Source organism: Stylophora pistillata, chromosome 7 (genome assembly GCF_964205215.1).
Source record: "Stylophora pistillata chromosome 7, jaStyPist1.2, whole genome shotgun sequence".
Lineage (NCBI taxonomy): Eukaryota > Metazoa > Cnidaria > Anthozoa > Scleractinia > Pocilloporidae > Stylophora > Stylophora pistillata.
In genome coordinates, this window is record NC_142525.1 from 24,970,418 (window position 1) to 24,990,227 (window position 19,810).

The 19,810-nt window shown below is 36.6% G+C and overlaps 1 protein-coding gene across 2 annotated transcripts; it reads right to left on the bottom strand.

Moving 5' to 3' along the window:
• Positions 1-3,522: 3,522 nt before the first annotated feature.
• LOC111341388 (uncharacterized) lies at positions 3,523-19,044 on the bottom strand. Of its 2 annotated transcripts, XM_088728322.1 has the most exons (13): positions 18,830-19,044; positions 18,552-18,650; positions 16,159-16,341; positions 14,635-14,722; positions 14,408-14,455; positions 13,757-13,897; positions 13,109-13,183; positions 11,923-11,961; positions 11,301-11,378; positions 8,629-8,718; positions 7,550-7,621; positions 6,044-6,281; positions 3,523-4,928 (listed from the first exon to the last, which is right to left on the bottom strand). In XM_088728322.1, exons 3-13 carry the CDS (start codon positions 16,327-16,329, stop codon positions 4,799-4,801), a joined length of 1,170 nt encoding a protein of 389 aa, XP_088584448.1. In that variant the 5' UTR covers positions 16,330-16,341; positions 18,552-18,650; positions 18,830-19,044; the 3' UTR covers positions 3,523-4,798. The 2 variants fall into 2 exon arrangements, with proteins under 2 accessions (XP_088584448.1, XP_088584449.1); XM_088728323.1 differs by lacking the exon at positions 18,830-19,044 and having other exon boundaries at positions 18,552-18,797.
• Positions 19,045-19,810: the final 766 nt, after the last annotated feature.

A 19,810-nucleotide genomic window follows, 5' to 3' on the forward strand; every position in this document is an offset into this window, starting at 1 on the left:
AAGTTATGACACAATCCAAACGATGCAGATTTAACTCAGTAATGGATAGCGTTACCTACACTTCGAAAAAACCAGGGCCTCGGCGGAGAGAGAGAGGCACTATGCGAATAAAAGCTTTTTAAACAAAAAAAGGAAAAGAAAAGAAAAGCACTTTGCGACACATTGACATCGACGAACGGTTCAAACCAGAAACTTTCATTCGGAGTCGAGAGCGCTGGCCGCCGCGTCTGTTGCAAGCTCAAATTACTCTTCACTTTATCTCCAATCATTAAACACTGTAATAATACACCTATGAGCAAACTTAAAGAATGCTGATACCTTCCTCCTCTCCTTGGGTTAAAGAACAGAGGTAAATCAAAAGCAAAGTAAAAACCATCCGTGCTGTGTAGAACTTCATTTTTGCATAAATCTGAAAAGAGGTCACGAAGAAAACGACGATTACTAATTGTGAGTAAACCCACGTCAATAAAGATTTTCGACTATTTCGTATCTTCGTGCAATACTTCGCGCAAATGCGCTAAATTCGAGGACAAAACTGGGAATCACATTTGAGGAATAGCTTTTAATCGACAATCGATCCTACCTTAAGTGTTTTGAAGTACTGAGAGGAAAAAATCCCCAGTGGTCACTGATACTTCACTGTCTCTGATGGAGTGAGGGTCCTACACTTATTTGACAATAAGATCACTAAAAATTTCTTTGGAAACGCAGGAATGTTGGTTGTTATTGACTCAGGAGTGAGCTGTGATAGATATTTTTTGTAAGCCTTTTTATGTATGTATATACACAGGGCTAAATGAAAAGAAATGGGACCAGAATAATATTTCAGACTTTACAATGAACGGAATAATACGCGCCCCCGTGATTGGTTGATACTCGATACAGCGTACCGACGCGCTGCTGACGTCAATAAAAGAATGTACTCTCTTTTCTCTTGAAAAACAGCGTATAATTTTTAATTACAACAACATTTGTGAGTGAGATTTTACTGATTTAAATAGCAAGTTAGAGTTGTCACTCTTCGGCCTCTTGTAAGCCTTAAGGAAGGCCACTCAGAGGAAACTTACTGCGCTAACTCAAGTGTTTGAACAACACGCCAAAATAGTCTTTGCAACAGGTTGGAACTATAATCAATGCGCTGAAAAATCACTGTGACAAAAAATAATGGTAACCTGATCGATCCCATCGCAATTCAGAGGCTAGAAGGCTAGAAGGATATTTTCATTTCGGAAAGTTTAAATGGAAGGCTAACTTAAAAATCGTAACTCTCTTGAGGGTCGGTCATTTTGGCTGGTAATTTTGAATGTGGTAAGGATGGTAGCCTGTTCAGACATCCGACCTGTTAAAAGAGGGATTAAAATGGAATGAACCGTTGGCCGTAAAACGGAAAAAATAGTGATTAGGCAGAAAAATTGACAAAGTATAACAATTAATCGGGAAAAATGTTATTCGCAGTTTTTTTTTTTACTTTTAAAAATAACAAAAAAATTAACCGTTTGCCATAAAATGGCCAAACATTTAACCGTTACCCTTAAAAGCCATCACCCCATCGAGAACCCCCATCTTTAAACGCAAACTCCGCTATGGGAAAGTGGAACCGGCAGGACGTCGACTTAGAAATTTCAAAGGTATATTGTAAGATAAGGCAATCCCATCCCATTCCCATACATGAAAAGAAGAGTTTGATCCCCTAACTGTAGATAATTTGTACCTTCCACTATTTTTCAAATTTCCTTTTCATATATGCAGCTTCTAACCTCCCCTGGAAAAAATCATTTTGGTTGCCATTACATGAATCACCGTGATGGCAAATTATGTAGATGTGGCTTTGCCCATCGAACTCATTTTGGAACTTGCACACAAGGCGACGAAGGGACAGTGTATGAACGCTGAATATGACAAAGGAATCTTGAACACTTCATAGTTGAAGGAGGAACAGAAACTATTTGAGATACAAAGTACATAACGGATATGCAAGCTGCGCGGACAGAAACTTCCTTTAAGTTGCACAGTGTAGGGTTAACACTCGAAACGCCAGCTCTAGAAACTTTCTACAGTGGCCCGTTTACAACATCAACTCTTCAACTCAAGAATCTAGAGTTGCTATCGGCTGCGCACAGAGCAATTCTCGCTCTCCAAACGTGACGTGCTCTCCAAACTTCCCGTGTGTATCCATCACTTGATATAAAGACATGGACCAATTCTTTATTTTACCCTCAGACAGCACTCAGCTATGAGAAAGACTCGCTATATCTTTACTCGCGGCACAATTTTTCGAAGAAGTGTGTTTGGGATGCTTATCGCTCCTTCCCCCACCCTCCCCTCTCACAACGATTAAATGGTCTAACCAAAGCAACCATCTGTAGTTAGAATGATAGAGGGCTGTACGCAAAAAAATTATCTTACGGAAAAAAAATACGCAAACAATAACAGAACAATTTTCAATACGCCAAACCTTATACCCGATATTGAGGACTAAGATAAGCTAAACTAAACAAAATGCCATCAACATAATACACTACCTCATAGCTTTAATTTTGTTTGGTATCTTGCATCAGATATTCGAGACCTAATTTTTTAAAATTTTTTTTTTTTTAATGAATAGCATTGGAAGATCAGTCACCTACACATAAAAATTTCACTGGTATCTTCACCAGATAATCGGAGTTAGATGAAGCCCTCAGACCTGTGTTAGCCTCAGCTTCACTCAATTACAATTAGCACATCCAGTTTAGGCTGGTCACGTGTTCATCAACCAAAAAGTTTCCTTTATGGACGAGTCGTTTGTTCGCTCGATTTTTCCCTCATTTCCTTTGTCACCTCTATCGCTCCAAGGAGCGGAAAGACGAGAGACCCTGGGAACCAGGCTGGGTATTAAATTATGTGAAATGTTCAGCAAGCAACCGTGGACGATAATCCTACTCTTGTACGTTGGATCAGCAGTGATCTAATCGGCCCAAAATAACGAATATAAATATAGACGCAAGACCAATACAACGTAGATAAGTTTTAAGACGGAGCACTATATTTCGGCTGGCCAAAAGGCTGGCCAAAAGGCTGGCCAAAAGGCTGGCCAAAAGGCTGGCCAAAAGGCTGGCCAAAAGGCTGGCCAAAAGGCTGGCCAGAAGGCTGGCTAGGCCAGCCGAAATATAGTGCTCCGTCTTAAAACTTATCTACGTTGTATTGGTCTTGCCTCTATAATTAAATTATGAGCGGATAACGCGTTTAAAACTCCTGGGAGGAGAGGGAGAGAGGAGTAGATTCTCTAGACTTAAAATGACGGTAGTGCTTAAAAGATGATACAGTTTGGATAAATACGCAAGGATTTGTTTTGTTTCTATAGCATTTATGCCTTCACTTTAGGAAATGTTACAGCCTTTGAATTGAACATCCTTTTGTTACACCCAGCTTCACCTGTCCTTACCTTTTCCTCCCCCACATCCGTGATTGACATACAGAGGGTCAATACTAAGAAAGGGACGACGGCTCCTTTTAAACCAGAAAAATTTTGACAACTCAAAATCATTGTCCACAGATTTTTATTTAGTCTTTTATTTCTCCTTAAAACCAGTCATTCTGATAACTAATGGCACTCCTCACCGATTACCAATGTGTATGCCCTTGATTTCCGTAAGAAGGCGCATGCTCAGTTGCTTATGCGGTCGCTATGCCCCCTTCACGAACATCCAAGAGCCTTGTGCTATTCAAATGTTGAATGTTTGACCAGTAACTCCACCTTCCACTCTAAATAATTTATTCGGATAACAGGTGTTAAGTATAAAATGATTAAAAAATTAAAGTTGACTGATTGACTACTACGTTCTCATCTTCAATTTAAAAGGAAATGGGAAGAAGCCACAAAGGAGAATTACTGAAAATATCAGATCTTCAGAAATTATGGAGAGAATAACTTGTCAGGGATTATTCCCTGTAATCTTCACTTGTATGTCTAATACTTCTCATCCGTTCACAGGGGCGTAGCCAGGATTTTACAAAGGGGGGGGGGGGTCAGAGGCTACTCACCATTTACACCGCTGCTCTCCCGCGTGTATCAGCGGGCTCAGTCGTATCATCGCGGCATGGAGGCCCATATCAATGGCTTTTACGGCCAAGATATTGTCATGGCGTTTTCGCCACCTGAATATTGTACGTTGTTTGCTCTAAAGAAGACCTACCAAGGGGGGGTCACGGGCACCCCAGGACCCCCCTGGCTACGCCCTTGGTTCAAGGTAAGCAGCTGTAGCTGCAAAGTTAACAAACCCAAACTTGAGCTCTTAAAATGAGTTGTCAACAAGGCTCATACGATTGTGTCATTCATCATATTTACCAAACATTAACATAAGTAAATACTTAAGTTTGTTTACATGAGAGTCTTTTTAAAGTTATCTATTTTTGTCTTGCATGAAATAAATATACAATGTAGTCACCATCTATTAACAATTGATTCTGGCGACTACTGGTGAAAATCGAATTAAAAAAAAAAAAACAATCTTTCCTTTTAAAGAACGTTTGAAACGCAGTTTGTGGATCTATCCACCTATGGCAAGTACATACAGCCCTGACTATAGAAGCCCCAAGAAGGGGAAATTAAAAAAAAACAAAAAAACAATACAATGCTTCTAAAATCCTTCTTTGAAGAGCTGAGTAAATGCAATGCCAAAATTACCACCAATTGGACATTGTTTTCTTAAAAAAGGTTTCAGCATAATTGTTTACAATCTATGGAAACCATCTTCACTCCTTATTTACAGACATAATGTATACAAATACACTACAATGTTCTAGATTATAAACCAATCTAATGTCCCCCATTTGTCCCAGGCTCCATGTCACTGGCTGCATCTTCAGCTTCCAGTACAAGTCTACTCAGCTCTCCTGCACTATAGCCCAACAGGTTTTTCAGGTCACACACAAACTTGTATACAAACCTGTGAGAAGAGAATCCAATATCAGTAAGCCAGTTATTTACGTCTGTATCATTCTGTCCATACAATCAAATGAATGAACAAAGGCTGATAGTTTTGAAAGAATCTGTTTGGGGCTGCATCGGTGGGAGTAACGAAATAATTTGGATATATCAACAAAGTTAAAATGGTAAATTGGCCATTCGCTCCGACGAAGGGCTAACGCTCGAAACGTCAGCTTTTGTAATCGTTAGGTTGGCCAATTTACCATTTCACCTTTGTTGATATATCCAAAATGAATGAACAGTTTCACCCCTAACGCTGGTCCTACATTTCTAGCAATTTTAGATCTGAGAATTGGTGTTATAATCACACATTATCCCATAGTTGATATTTTTAATTCTTTTTTTTCTCCTTTTAGCTTTCAAATGAACTAATATTACTTAGAGAAATTCCTTTTTGATCCTTCTTGAGCCTCTAATTCAAGGTTGCTCTCTCTCCACATTGACTTGCTTTCATATTCAATCATTTAACACAAGTTCATCTCATGTAGATACATAATCATTCTGAAATAGAAAACACAATTTACCCATAATCTCTGAGGACAGAGACTGACAGAAGGACATGTAAAAAAAACAATTTATTCATCATGTTGAATCAGATTGTAAGTGTTATGTTTTCAGGCTAGAAGACTTCAAAGACAGAACAGTCACACAAACACAAGAAGGTGGTTCCAACAATGCATGTAATATTGATAACAGCACATGGTAATACATGTAACCACTGTACAATGCCAGGCTCATGGAATCATTTCTATTGCTGAGAGGTCAATAAAAAACATCAGTCTATATCAAAGCAATGCATGGATTGAATGACACAAAACCTTATATTTGCTCCAACGAAGGGCTAACGCTCGAAACGTCCTCTTTTGTAATCATTACAGTGGCCAATTTTCCATTTCAACTTTGTTGATATATCCAAATTATTTCGTTACCCCCACCAACACAGCCTCTAACAGTTTCTTTAGAAACTATCAGTCTTTATTCATTAAAATGTATACATGGAGTGGAAAATATACCCTCACTTAAGGTTTTTGAAACAAAAATTAAAATTATCCACAAAATGTCTTCTTTACAGACCTCTTCCCATGAACCTTATGAATCATGTCTCCATCGTAGTAATACCGTAAGGCACGGCTCAGTTTTTCATAATTCATGGCTGGTTTGTTTTTGCGTTTGCCCCATTGTTGTGCCACCTGTTCAGGATCATTCAGTTTAAACTCTCCATTCTCTCCAACCCACATGATCAGATGCCGACTGCCTCTGTCTGTCAACAGCTCCAACAAGAACTGCCACAGCTGAATCTGACCATTGTTACCTAGTAGAGAAAAAAAGATTACCAAGTTGTAACAACAAATGTGGAAGCTGGAGATGTGAATTCCTGGCAGGCGACAATTCATTTCTATCCCACACAAGAGTGAAAGAGATATTCTCCATTTGAACCAAAATTATAGCAATTGGATCAAGCAAAAGTACCTGAAATGCCAAATAAAACACTCTTCCTTCTGGACTCTTTTGTTCTTCAAAAGTCATGACTCAATTTAAAAGCCCCCCTACCCCCTCCCCTAAAACCCCTCCCTACCCCACAGGATTGCAAAAAGAGGTGCTTGAAGCCTATCCTAAGATTGTTGTATTTGAGCACAGGGGTTTCATTAAGGGCCTGTGCACCAGGCAAATTGACTGGTTGTGAGGACAGTTTTGCCCACCTGGTTTGACCATCTAGAGGAAAGTTTATCTTATAAAGAAGCTTAATTCAAAAAGTTTTGCGTGCCTGTGAAAACCAGTTGCCCTCCTGCTGAAAACATTAATGATACCCCTGTGAGTGGAGGAAGAGTTGAATCTAGTTAATAGGTCATTGATTACACTTTCCAAGCCTTTTGCCACAAACTGAGGTTTAAAGAAAGAGCCAAAAGGACAGAGGGGAAATGAAAGCTTTTGAAGGAAAAAACACCACCAACAAAACAAAAATAGAACACCATAAAAAATAGAACTTAACCCTCTGAACTCTAAGAATAACTAGTATCTAATTTCTCCTACCAATATCACCCCTAAATCATACATTATGGTCATGAGAATAAAAGAAATGATCAACATCTAAAGAAGCTCTTGATTGTTCAACAAATTCTCCTTGTCAGCACCAAAGGAATTGCATAGAAAACAGTATGGAGAATATGCATACTAATCTTAGGGCATTAAGGGTTAGCACTCCATTCAATTGTCTGCTATCTGCAGAACCAGCAAGACCAACATCCCACTGAGTTGAGCAATTATTTGAAAAACTCTGTATGATTCAGTGTGTCTATGTATATAATCAAAAGTGCTGCTTACATGTACTGACAGCACAGTTTCCCATGACATGTGCCTTCTTCGTAGTTTTTTGTCAGTTTTGAAGAATCAACAACTTTGATTCATTATTGGATAGATGTATATAAATTGTTGAAGTTGTTATTACATTACAAAGAATCTGGACACCTATGAGTTGTTGTGTTTATTTTGCCAAGCATTGGTGGCCCCTACAAATTTTTCAGGTAAAAAAAAAACAACAACAACAAAATGGTTTCAAATGGTAGACCTGGGTACAGTTACCTGATCTGTTGCCTGGACATGTCTTTCCATCAATACTCTTTGCTTTTTCTTCCTCTTCACCACTCACAGCATCTGTTTCATGTGCACAGAGAATACCAGGGGACAACAACTTAATAAAAACTTTCCATAAAATAAAAGGCCACTGGCAAAATTGTCATTGTCAAGTGATGATTGTTAACAAAAAATGAACAATTCAAGCATCATTAACTGCTATGACCAGATTTAACAATTATTCCATGAGCATGCGTTGGATATGAGATGATAGATAGCCAACAAGGCGCGTAGCACCGAGTTGGCTATAATCATCTCATATCCAACAAGTGCGAGTGGAATAATTGTGTTATTAGAAACATTAAATTAAATTATTAATTAAAATTTTATTAAATTTTTAGCTCTCTTTTAATTTTAAGCTGACATGTACGCTTACCATATTTGTGGATTATGGTATATTGGCTGATATACCATAATGGCTAAGCCAATAAAAAGTCTTGAATTGCATTATCCAATGATCTAGTTTTTAATAATTGTAAATATACCAGGCTTTGCTGATGGGTTGAAGCTAAGAATTTGGGCTTATGGCTGAGATTTCAAGCAGGGCAGCTCATGGGATAGAGTTTGAAATTGAACAATTGTAAGTGTCTAACCTCAGAAGTGCACCATTGTGATATACCAATTAATTACTGGCTAAAAATCCAGTAGATTAAGATTTCCACTTCCTCACCCACCAGATTTTGCTGGCATTCAGCACTTTTGTCAACCTTGTTGCTGAGTACAAAAAATTTTCATAACCAGCAGGTGGACATCTTAACATGGTGTTATATGTTCCACAAGATTCTACTAAATAACTGCGTGAATATGTAATTCAATAATTATGTAATGTACATACAAGGCATTGTATTCTACAGGGATATTGGGAAAGGGGGAACACCTATTTCCAATTTGATGGTTAGATCATTCTTTTCTAGAATTTTCTAATGGAGCACCCTGCAAAGTCAGTTCCATTTGCACACCCATATTGATGTACCTCGATGATGATTCACTTCCTCTTTTTTTAACTTCAATCACTCTAACTTTTGTACCTGCAGATGGAGATTTGTCTTCTCCTGGGCTATTCTGAGATGATGTTTGCAGAATTAATGTGGGGGGATCTGACCCAATTCCTGCCAAACCTGTATTGAGCAAAAAACCATATGAATGCCAAAGTCGTGCAGTGTTGAGCATAAGAGGGAGCAAGTTAAACCAAAGGAGCACTCACAAAATCCCTTTAGTGCAAGTTGGTGTTTGGCCTATTGGGAAAATGGATGCAAGATTTTAAGTTAAAAAAACTTTTGAAAACAGACTCTCCCACTTCATCTGAAGTTCACACCAGATAGCTGCAAATTCAAAAAATGACCAGAGGCTTAAATGTACTTGTGCAAGTAAACTAGCAAAGGAGTATTCCAGTTGGAAGGGCATCAACTAGTGGAAGCCTCATCTGAGGTTCCTCATCTCAACCCAAAATTTCACTAAGTCAAGCATATTCATTTGGTCATCAAACCAACAATGAGAGAGTATAGCTAAGGTGTCTTTAGAGAGAGCGTTCTTAAACAACTAAGCTGTGTACAACTTACATATGTAACTTTCTCAAAAGTGGTGTAACATATTTGTCAGTGATATAATTATAGTTAAGGTGGCTGAACACAATTTTCGCGTGCGCTTTTGCTGATGCAATTCAGCACACGCACTAGGATTGCAAAAAACAAACATGCCATCAACAGAGCGGTCATTTCATTTACTCAACTTGTCCCACACTATCTGTGCTATTTTTTTCTCTATAGTTGGCCCAGTTTATAGAGGGATTTAATCTTTTATTACAAAGATATGTTAGAAAAGTTAACGGTGCAAAGAACCCAGCAATTCTCAGCTTTTTCGTCGTTACAGAAAGAAACCAGTTAAATGCAGCGCATGCGTAGTAAGTCTCAAAACTGCAATTGAATGAAAAATTGCTTTCTCGGAAATGTGCTTATTTCTTGAGAACCACTCATTAGAATTTCATAAAATTTTTGGCTGTTCCGAAAACGCGGAGTGCAGAGTGCGGAGTGCGGAGTGCTGAGTCTAAGAAAAAATAAAAAAATAAAAAATTAAATGAAATAATTAAAAGAATAATTAAAAACATAAATACAGGCTGTTCCAAAAATGCGGAGTGCAGAGTGCGGAGTCTAAAAAAAATTTAAAAAAATGAAAAATGAAATGAAACAATTAAAAGAATAATTAAAAACATAAATACACTAGAAATAGAAATTTAAGAAATAAAAATAATAGTTATTAAAAAATTCACGCTGCCTGAAGTGGACTGCTCATATGGTATATTAAACTCAAGATTTTCATACTAGTTAGCAGTTCACTTTTACCACTTATTACCAGCTTTAAATGAATATATTAAGTACGTTTATCCCCGTCACATGCCTTTCCACGTCAATTGATTGAATGCCTGGGTAGAGGAGACAACTTATCCCTCAGCCTTTTCCAGGTAAGTTGAGTCATAGCTGGGAAAATGGTGAGCGAAAAAATTGGGAAAAAGCGCTATTTTTACTCTGTTTTGCGTTAAAAGCCTTCAAGTACTGTGTATCATGAATTTAACTTTATTTCCACCTTGAAATCAGTAATTTTCTTCCGGAGAAGATATTAGATTCTAGCAGAAAAAAAAAAATACATGGCCGCAGTCACGGTAGTTGCACGTGAAATTGACAAGACAAGCAACCCTGTGCCATTAAATGGCTTTTTTGGGAAAATTCTTATTTTTATAATTTGATTTCTCAAAGTGCAACTTTACCTGTGCATTGACTTGTTTCTCTATTTGTCAATCTACATTTATCATCTTACTATTTTTCAGCGCTGAATATCTTTCAAGGTTTTAGTTTGAGCTTTGCGAGAACTTTAGGACACGCAGTTGACAAGTTGTGAGAATGGTTCAAGGGTTAATTCACACGGGCAGTTTATTTTTGGAAAGCAAAGCTTGAGATTATTTCAAGGCAGTACAGCTTTTCACTAAAACCAAAGGTGTAATTTCTTGCATTTTCTAGACATGGTCAACACTGGACTGTTCTTTACTCTTTTTTTTTTTCCGTAAAAGTGAACTGCTAACTGTGAAAATCTTGAGTTTAATATACCATATGAACAGTCCACTTCAGGCGGCGTGAATTTTTTAATAACTATTATTTTTATTTCTTAAATTTCTATTTCTAGTTTATCTATGTATTTAATTATTCTTTTAATTTTTTTATTTTAATTTTTTTTTAGACTCTGCACTCCGCATTTTCAGAACAGCCGAAATTTTTCTCAAAAATACTTCAGGAAATAAGTAACTGGAGTAATTGAAACAAATTGATTTTAAACAAAGGAAATTCTAGAAAATAGAGTGAACCTTCAACAAAGGATAATCAAAGATGTCTCTGTTAAATTGTCAGCAAAATGGTGTTAACTTGTGAGTATCGTTACATGCTCGCTGCATGCAAATTATAAAGAAAATCTAATGACTAGATTTTCTACAAAGAAACAAAACTGATTTTAATTGCCTATTTATATCTATTCATGTCGCCATGGCAATGACATATACGTCAGCTTAACTATCGAAAAAAGCAAAGTTTGTGTTGTCAACTCGCTTGCTGCCAATTTTGGCGACTGAGAGATCAAGGGTTTTAGAGAAAATGGTGAAAGAAACAAATTTAAGGTATCAAAAACTGTGTTCAGCCACCTTAATAAAAAAGGCTACCTTTTAGAGAGAACGACCCTTGTGCTTGGGTGATCCCAATTAAAGATGCTTCATCTTTACCAGAAGAATTTTCCAAACCTTAAGATTCAAAAGCATGTTACAATAAGTAAAAAAAAAACAACAAAACAACACAAAAAAAAATTAGATTTACATGACACAAATAAACAGTAACAAATTCATTCAAGCAGGAGCAAGCCAGGTCCATTCCTACCTAAAAGATATAACATATATTGCACATTCTAAAATCTTGTTTCCAATTTCCTATGAGTGAACATGTTGGCACAGGGAGAATTCTAATGTCAAAGTGACATTCACTAGCTAGTGCAATGGCATTACAATAAAATATTTCCTTACAGCTGTACTTGCCAAAAAGCCTTGCATGAAATAGTTATTTGAAATTATAGTATACACATACTGTAGTTGCAGTAGTCTCAGACCTCCGGCTGATTTGATTCCAATGGTGCACACCATATGTATGTACATGATTATGTGGTTGTGACAACCAAAGCATTTTAAAGAACAATACAGTTCTCTTTTTTGGCCCAAAAGACTCCTGAATGTCAGGACTATTGCATTTCTTTCTTCAGCACTCAACACATTTACACAACTTTTAAGTTCTTACCATTCTTTATGACTGAAATTTGCTGCCCATGGACACTATCTGCAACCAGGCATGTTTACAACATTCAGTTTGAGATTTATTTTGATTACATATTGAATAACAATCAAGAACTGAATTATTTGATACCCTCAGCACTTTCCCTATAGGAAGAAATGTATAATTTGTTATGACCCAATTTAACTTTTTAACTATAAGAAGAATTACCGGTATAATTTATAACCAAACCTTAATTTGTGATTTATTAAGAAATGAAATATGATACCAAATTCTTACACGTAAAAACTCAATCTTGACTGGATGATAAAAAAAGAAAGGAAACATGATGTATGGAGGTTTCATTACATTTTCAAGTACCTGATCATTTTAATGTGAATGGCCGGACAAAAATTCACATCAAAAGTGAACCCTACTATACTGAATGTCCAATGTAAAGGTAGGCCAGTGCTGAAAACTTTTTAACCTGGTACTAGTTCCCAGGCTCCTCCTTCTTATGAGAACCCTGAATAAAAATTCAGTGGCAGATCCAGATGGAGGGTTTCAGGGGGTCTGGACCCCACTTTTTTTTTACTACTGGTCTGACACCAAACTTTCTTGCAGGGACAGATTTCTATAGCACTACTCCCCTGGCTAGTTATGCAAGTATCTTTAATAACGTATTATATAGCACTCCCTTGGAGCAGTCTCTGCAGTTTTTAACAAAAAATTCTGTATTTAATGAATCAAAGTTTGGACCCCCCCCCCCTCCCCCAAATCACAAATTCCTGGATTTATTTATTTATTACGAATATTTAGACAGGGTAGCCCAGTTCAGCAAATAGCTGGTTAAAATGGGGCCCTGTGAAACAATTACATAACACCCACCCATCCCACCCCAGGGGAGGACATCCACCACACAGTAATCTCATGCGTGGGAAATTAACATTTAACATCTCCTGCCCCTAACCCTGCAGGAGACGGGGCCTACGGTTTATTCATCCTTATCCGGGAATACTAGAATATCTATCCATTTCTTGATATTATAGAAAGGCAGCAAATTCTCCTCAGTTATTTTATAAGACCAGGAGTATTGGTCCGGCCAGGGCTCGAACCCTCGACCTCCCCCACAACACAATCCGGTGCTCTAACTAATTGAGCTGGCCGGGCGGTCATAGAGCTGGAGAAATGGAAAAAATATTTGGCTACTCACTATCAGAGTTGGTGCAACTGATGACCGGAACTTGTTGAGAAACTGAGGCAGGGTGTTGACCAGGTTTAGTGTTGCCTGAAAATTTATTTGAAAAAAAAAAGTGTGTGTAATGCGTGAGGAACTACAGCCAATACATTCAAATTATAGATTCGCTTATAGAGAAAAAATGTGGGGGGGACTGTTCTTTCAGGAAAAACTGGATTTACACACAGCTTGAAACTACATGATTTCTGTACAAGAAAACAAGGAAGAAACTACGCAAGAGACAATCACATTCTCCTACTGAACAATTATTCTTGAATTCAAAATTTCTTTTAAGTGACAGTACCTTTAAGCTGACAATTTATTTTAAATTTATATCAACCCATAAGTGACCAATACAGAATTTTTCCTTACAGTATCAAGACAATATCAAGAAGGCAAGTGATGAGAATAAAGAAAATGTGAAACAGAGGATTATTAGTTGATCCAATACCAAATTATCCAAACTAGAATCATACACTGTACACATTGGACTTATATGAAAGACAATGATAAGAACTGGGAGCGAAAGCATAAATTCTAAAATTAAAATTGACAAAAGACCACTTACATTAGAAGGACAAAAAATTATAAGCTTAGTACTTGTTTTCCATTAATATAGTCTACCTTTCCCTGTGGTAGATCCTGATGACCTTCTTCGTTTCTTAGGAGGTTCTTCAGCAGTAGGTACTGACGGAAAGACAGCTTGAATTTCAACACTGTTCATCTTGACCTCAGGTTCCACAACTGGAAGAGGTGGCAAACCAACTAAAGATCATCCCCAACCAAAAAAAAAAAGAAAATTTTGAAGGGAGACAATAAGAATTAACCTCTTCCAGGAAAAATAAAAAAAGGTTTCTGCAACTACGGACTCCCTAGATTAGACTAGTGACTCTCTCTTCTAGTATCTTCACTGACAGTTTTTCACTGTGACACAAACACTGAGTATGTATAATGCCAAGTTCAAGTTTGGGAAGGTGAGATTGTTACATGGACTGAAGCGGCTGCCAGAGGCGCCTGATAATGCTGATGTCCAATCTCAACCTTATCATTGTAACTAGACAGGTTTGTTGTTTAGAGTGCTTAAGACTTTCTTTCTTTCTTCAAGAATTCATTTCCCTCTTTTACATGAAACTCTACAAGTCATGTAAAATTTTGTGTAAAGAGGATACAGTACTTACTGTTGTACATCAATTAATAGTGGTAATAAGTGGCTTTTTCTTGCAGAAAATTGATTGTGTACAAAATACATGTAATTATCATCAGTGATAATAATACCTGGTGAGGCAGTGTGAACACTGGTAATTTCTATCCTTCGATTCTCCTCTGTGAAGGAAAAAAAGAATTCTCAATATCTGCAAGAGAACTGCTAGCAAAAAAGTTAAACCGAGGTGAATGGGATTTAATGACTATTACTGATAACGTCATAATTACAACTACAGTAAAAAATATACATAGAGAAAAAACAAAGCATTAATTCAAATTGGTATTTTTCAAAAACTTACCATTCAAAACAACAAGTAAAGTTAAAGTTTGGTCCAGAGTTCCATTTTCCAAACCTGTATCCTTCAGAATACTCTGGACAGTTGTCAGCTAGTTCACAACAAAAGAAGAAAATACAATGTATCATATATTTGTAAATAATTATAATGTATAGATTTAGCCAAGCCTAAAAGTGGAGCTCCAAAATTTGTAATATTAATGATAACATAAAAAATGTGCATTTGCCAAGACATGCCTGAGTCACCCCTCCCTAACCCTAACCCTAATCAGTAAAATGAATGCTTTAACCCTAATCAGTAAAATTAAACTGGTTAAAAAAAATTAAACTAGAGGATAAAATTGAACTAAAACATAATTATACATGAAGACCATGATTGATTCTGGAAGTTTCATTTTTCCACTTCTAGTGAAAAAATTACTACTCTCACCTTTCCATTTTCTTTATGATTCTATTCAACTTTAATCTTAACACCTTGAACTCCCAAAAGTGATGAACATGTAACTTCTCCCTATAACATCTCTACATGATCCAGCAAACAGGTAATGAGAATACTCAAACTTGTCTGCTAGAAGTTGCTATCTTCATCTAACATTCAATTTTCACAACTTATAATTTACAAGGAAATGTGAAGCAGTTAGAATGGAAGAATACACAATCAGATATTGGCAATTCAAGGGTTAACTATAGAGCTACAGCCACACCTGTACAGCTGTGACATTGAATACATGTATATGTATTCAATGGATAAGTAAATGCTCTAGAAGTACCACACCATTTACTTAATATTGATAATTTTCTCCAAAAAGTATAAACTGAATGAAAAAAAAATTCCAACTTATATATCAACAATTTGCAGAAATTCAGTAACTTTGGAGCACATTGACCCAAACATCAAAGTGAAATTTTCACCACAATCTTACAATAAGAATTAGTTTCATATTTTAGACATTTAGGGCCGGTTATTTACACAAGGTCTATATAAGGGTAATTCCACAGTAGTTTGGACATAAAGCTCTAAGAAATAAAATTCACTAAAAGGACTATTAAGCTCTATTTCTGTACTGGTTAAATGCCAAATTTGTATAAAACGATACTTTTGAGATGTCAGCACTGTAATTTTATGTCATAAATTATCATAAACTTAAACTAAGGTTTTAAGCAAGTGGGCCTCACGGATTCTCCATAAGAGGGTTGATTTAGGGTTAATAAATGTCTTTCCACTATAACATTGACATCCTCTAGGCATTATTCACAAAAACAAATTTTCAGATAAAATGTTGGGCTAATTCGATGACTAAGAACGCCGCAGTTTTGTTAAACAGCGGCTAAACTTTGTTGAAATAATCAACCCCTAGTATTACCTCAATGTTTAATTATCTGACTCTGACAATAACTTCCGTTCAGGTCTCTGAAAAATGTCAGTCCCCATTACTGACAACAGTCCTTCTGAGGACTACACTCATCTAAGTGAGGAGACTTCACTTGTCTAACAAATACTGAAAACTTGTCTTGCCATTCACTGTACCTCTGTACCATTGAAGCTGACTGGAAAATCAGTAAGTTGCCTCTGCAGTTTCTCTGCTAATAACTTTTTAATATCTTCAGCAGAACTTGTTGCATTACATTGCAATTGCAGAGTGGGGCTACCTGGGGTTCCATCCTCAGTATCCAAGGTAGTATCACTAGGAGCTGCCATTGTAAGATGTCACTATCACAGCAAAGAAAGCAATGATAATATGCAAAATTATTTTGATATTACTGGACAGTGTCGTGATGGCTGAACATGTTTAGAGAGCATCTTTATCAGGCAAACCAACAACAAAGTTAAGACAAATTTAACTAGTCAGAACATTGAAAGGAAAATGTCACAAAAAAAATACACAAAAAACTCAAATAAAAAATAACACAAATATGTAGTGTAAGAAATGACAGGAAAGCTACAATTATTAGTTATTAATTATTAGTGGACTATGAATTCATTCTTATTGGTTAGACCTTGAACAGTCAGGACAACAACAGCAAGGAAAATGTCAATTAAAAAATGAATTTAATTTGATGGCAATAATTTTGCAAATCGCTGGATGTGTTTACTGTCTCTTACTGTGCCACAATACAACCTCAGCCACACATATGTGAACAGCATTGAGATCCAAAAAATTAATTTAAAGTTTAATAATTGGCCATCAGGGTTTTCGTTCTTGGACAACACAAATTTTGGTGATTTCATGTTGTTGTTTGGCAGAAAATGGCGAAGAAATGTGAGCTATTACTCTGCCAATTAGATCTTTTGTTTTGCCACACCCTCATTGCTGTTGCGTTATGGTTTGCTTAACGTCCCTAATACGAACATTGTACACAAACTTTTTGAGAGTTCTCTGAACATCCCAAGTTGGTTATTACACTGGTTAACTAATTTAATTTTAATTTAATAAGTTCTTATATAGCACATTAAAATTGAACTCTATGGGCTTTACAATTACAATTAACAAAATTTCAATAAAAATCCTAGACATGTAATTTTCGCTACTCTATCTAAACTAATGAATTATTACGTGTTATACATATATTTGACAACGTACGATATCAAAAAATCTGGTGGCTTAATTAATTTTTGAAAAGATAAGTTTTCAATAAGCTTTTAAAGGAGTCAACAGATTCGGCGTTTTTTATGCATTCAGGTAGTTGATTCCACAAATACGGTGCAGCGTAGGAGAATGCTCTTTGCCCATACGTTTTTGTTCGAATTGTTGGGACCTCAAGTAGATTCATGTTTGATGAACGGAGGTTTTGTGCTGGAATATATCGACTAAGAAGTTGAACAAGATAGGTTGGAGCCATGTCATTTAGTGCTTTGTACGTTATCAACAGTATCTTGAATTGAATTCGTTTTGTGACCGGGAGCCAATGAAGTTTCATAAGTATAGGTATATGCTGTCTCTTGATTTAGCACCGAGTAATATAGAAAGAGCAGTCTGTTGCTTTTGTGAAATAAACTAAAACTGTTTCAATTTTCTTCAGGTTTACAGGTGCAATAAATGAATGGTTTTGGACCAATCAGGGCCCTTGTAATGCCACAGTTATTTAAGAAAGGATGAGACCTGACAAGCCAAACCAACAAACCCATGTGACTGCAAAACTTAGACTTGAAGACTTTTAGAATCTAACCAATATTTTTGCTGTAAGTTTTCTTATCTTTAATTCCGAAAAAATGTTTAGGCAATTTAGAATTCACCACTTTAGGATACAGATGCCAAACCTCAGCACATTCCTGTCACAGGCCAGGAGATTTTGTACATTGCAGTATTTTTTTAATTTTTTTTTTTCTCTGACATGAATGCAATAATTTCAACAAAGTAGTGTAAGGGTTAAGCTGAGAACAACATGAAATGCTCAACACCTTGTTTTGACTAGAGACTTTTCCTCGAGTCAAAGGACTAGATTTCTTTATTAATCGAGTAGTAAGTAAAGTTACCTGAAATTTAAAGACGAATATATAAGAACGAATAAATTCTTAACGAGGAAATCCTGACAAGAATGAATGAACATATCAATGGAAAGTAATTTCCGATCTCAAAGTCGTGCGTCAGGGCACGAAACGACGGTCTTGAAAGCGACCGCGATCATCACACATGGTTCTCTACAATTTTTTTCGCATATAGAACTCTTTTTACAGAACTAAAAAGTTATATTAACTAGTGCTCAAAAAAAGGGACAATTTAAGCGTAAATTTCCCGCCATGAGATCAGGTTCGGACTTTTTTTCCGACCTGAACCGTCTTTTGACTTCCTTTAATTGCAAAAGTAAACAAGAATGAATGTTGTTGAAACGATTACATCGAATTAAACGAAAACGAAATCACCTCAAGCTGAACACATAAAGTTCGACTTGAGGTACAGATCAGTAACATTTAAATAATACCTGCAACTTTGTCGTCCCCAGGCAGCAAAGACGCCTTGAGCTTTTGCTGTTTACTTCACGGATCGGACAGTAACTCGCTGTCAAATATTTCCTTTGTTGCTATGAATCGCGACAAAAACACAGCAAATGTACAGGTTATCATTAGAAACGAAGTAAATTATCGAAAATCTTTAATCGTATGGTCGGCTTCGCAGTTTGTTTACAAAAGAAGGGAGAGGAACACAACAGAATCCCATTTCCGCTCGACGAAATGCAACGCGTTGCATGCGAGAACTTACTTGAATGCAACCTTCCGCCGGAAACACTTTTCCTGCCTCGAATTCTCCGCTAAATCGTTCCTTCTATTCGAGCAAGAGGCCAAAAACCGATCTCCTCATATGAATATTGCGTTAGTTTATACACAAGATCAAAGTAATCGTTCCCTTTCTTTTCCGATTTCCTTCCCACGTAAAAAAAGTTTCACGAGCAACGTGCGACACCTGGCGGTAAACTGGATGTGACGTCACATGAACTTCCCCTTTGCAATACTGGAGCCCAGTACTCCACGGCCATGTAGTAAGAGAACACACCATTTAGATAAATTGTTTTTCTCCTGGCGACTGTGGTTCAGCTCTGAGAAAATAAATTTCAAAATATTTTATTCAGTGAACGCTTTTTACCTAGAACATGGAAAATGAGCATTTCACAGCCATTGCTCTTTGCGAGTTAACTTCTACGACAGGGTAAGAGAGGGGTCAAATGACAACATCACTATACGCAGAACTGCATTCCCCCCGACCCATCTTTTGAAAAAATCTTGGTTGAGAACTCTTACCTTAGAATCCGGGGGAACATGTAAGCTTAACAAACAAAAAACTAACGGTTACTTAAGCTTAACAAACAAAAAAACTAACGGTTACTTAATTCATATCACTTTTAAATATTTAATATACTAATTACATTTTAAATTTGGTTGACTTTGTATGATTGTTTGTTTATTTGGTGTTTTGTTCTTTTAGTGTTATTGATACAAACTGTTTTTTTGGTTATCACAGCCTTATTTGACCTTCTTTTTTAACCCAAGAAGAAAAAACTAAAAGTCAAAAATTTAAATTTTTATTGTATCAGGCATGTAACACTATAGGAGTTTGATCTCAGTTTTACACCGCAAGCGAATTAAACCCTCTTACACAACCCGTTCGTTTACAAAAAAAATTAACCCTTTACGGATAAAGAACTCATCTGAGCGGATACAAGGAGGGGTAGATCTTTCATGAGTG

Coding starts and splice junctions, on each gene's coding strand:
- LOC111341388 (XM_088728322.1), bottom strand. CDS start 16,329: ATGGCAGCTCCTAGTGATACTACCTTGGATACTGAGGATGGAACCCCA. Junction 14,723..16,158: donor TCAGCTTCAATGGTACAGAG/GTACAGTGAATG, acceptor GTTGTGAACTAG/CTGACAACTGTCCAGAGTAT. Junction 6,282..7,549: donor ATGTCCAGGCAACAGATCAG/GTAACTGTACCC, acceptor TTTCTCTACTAG/GTAACAATGGTCAGATTCAG.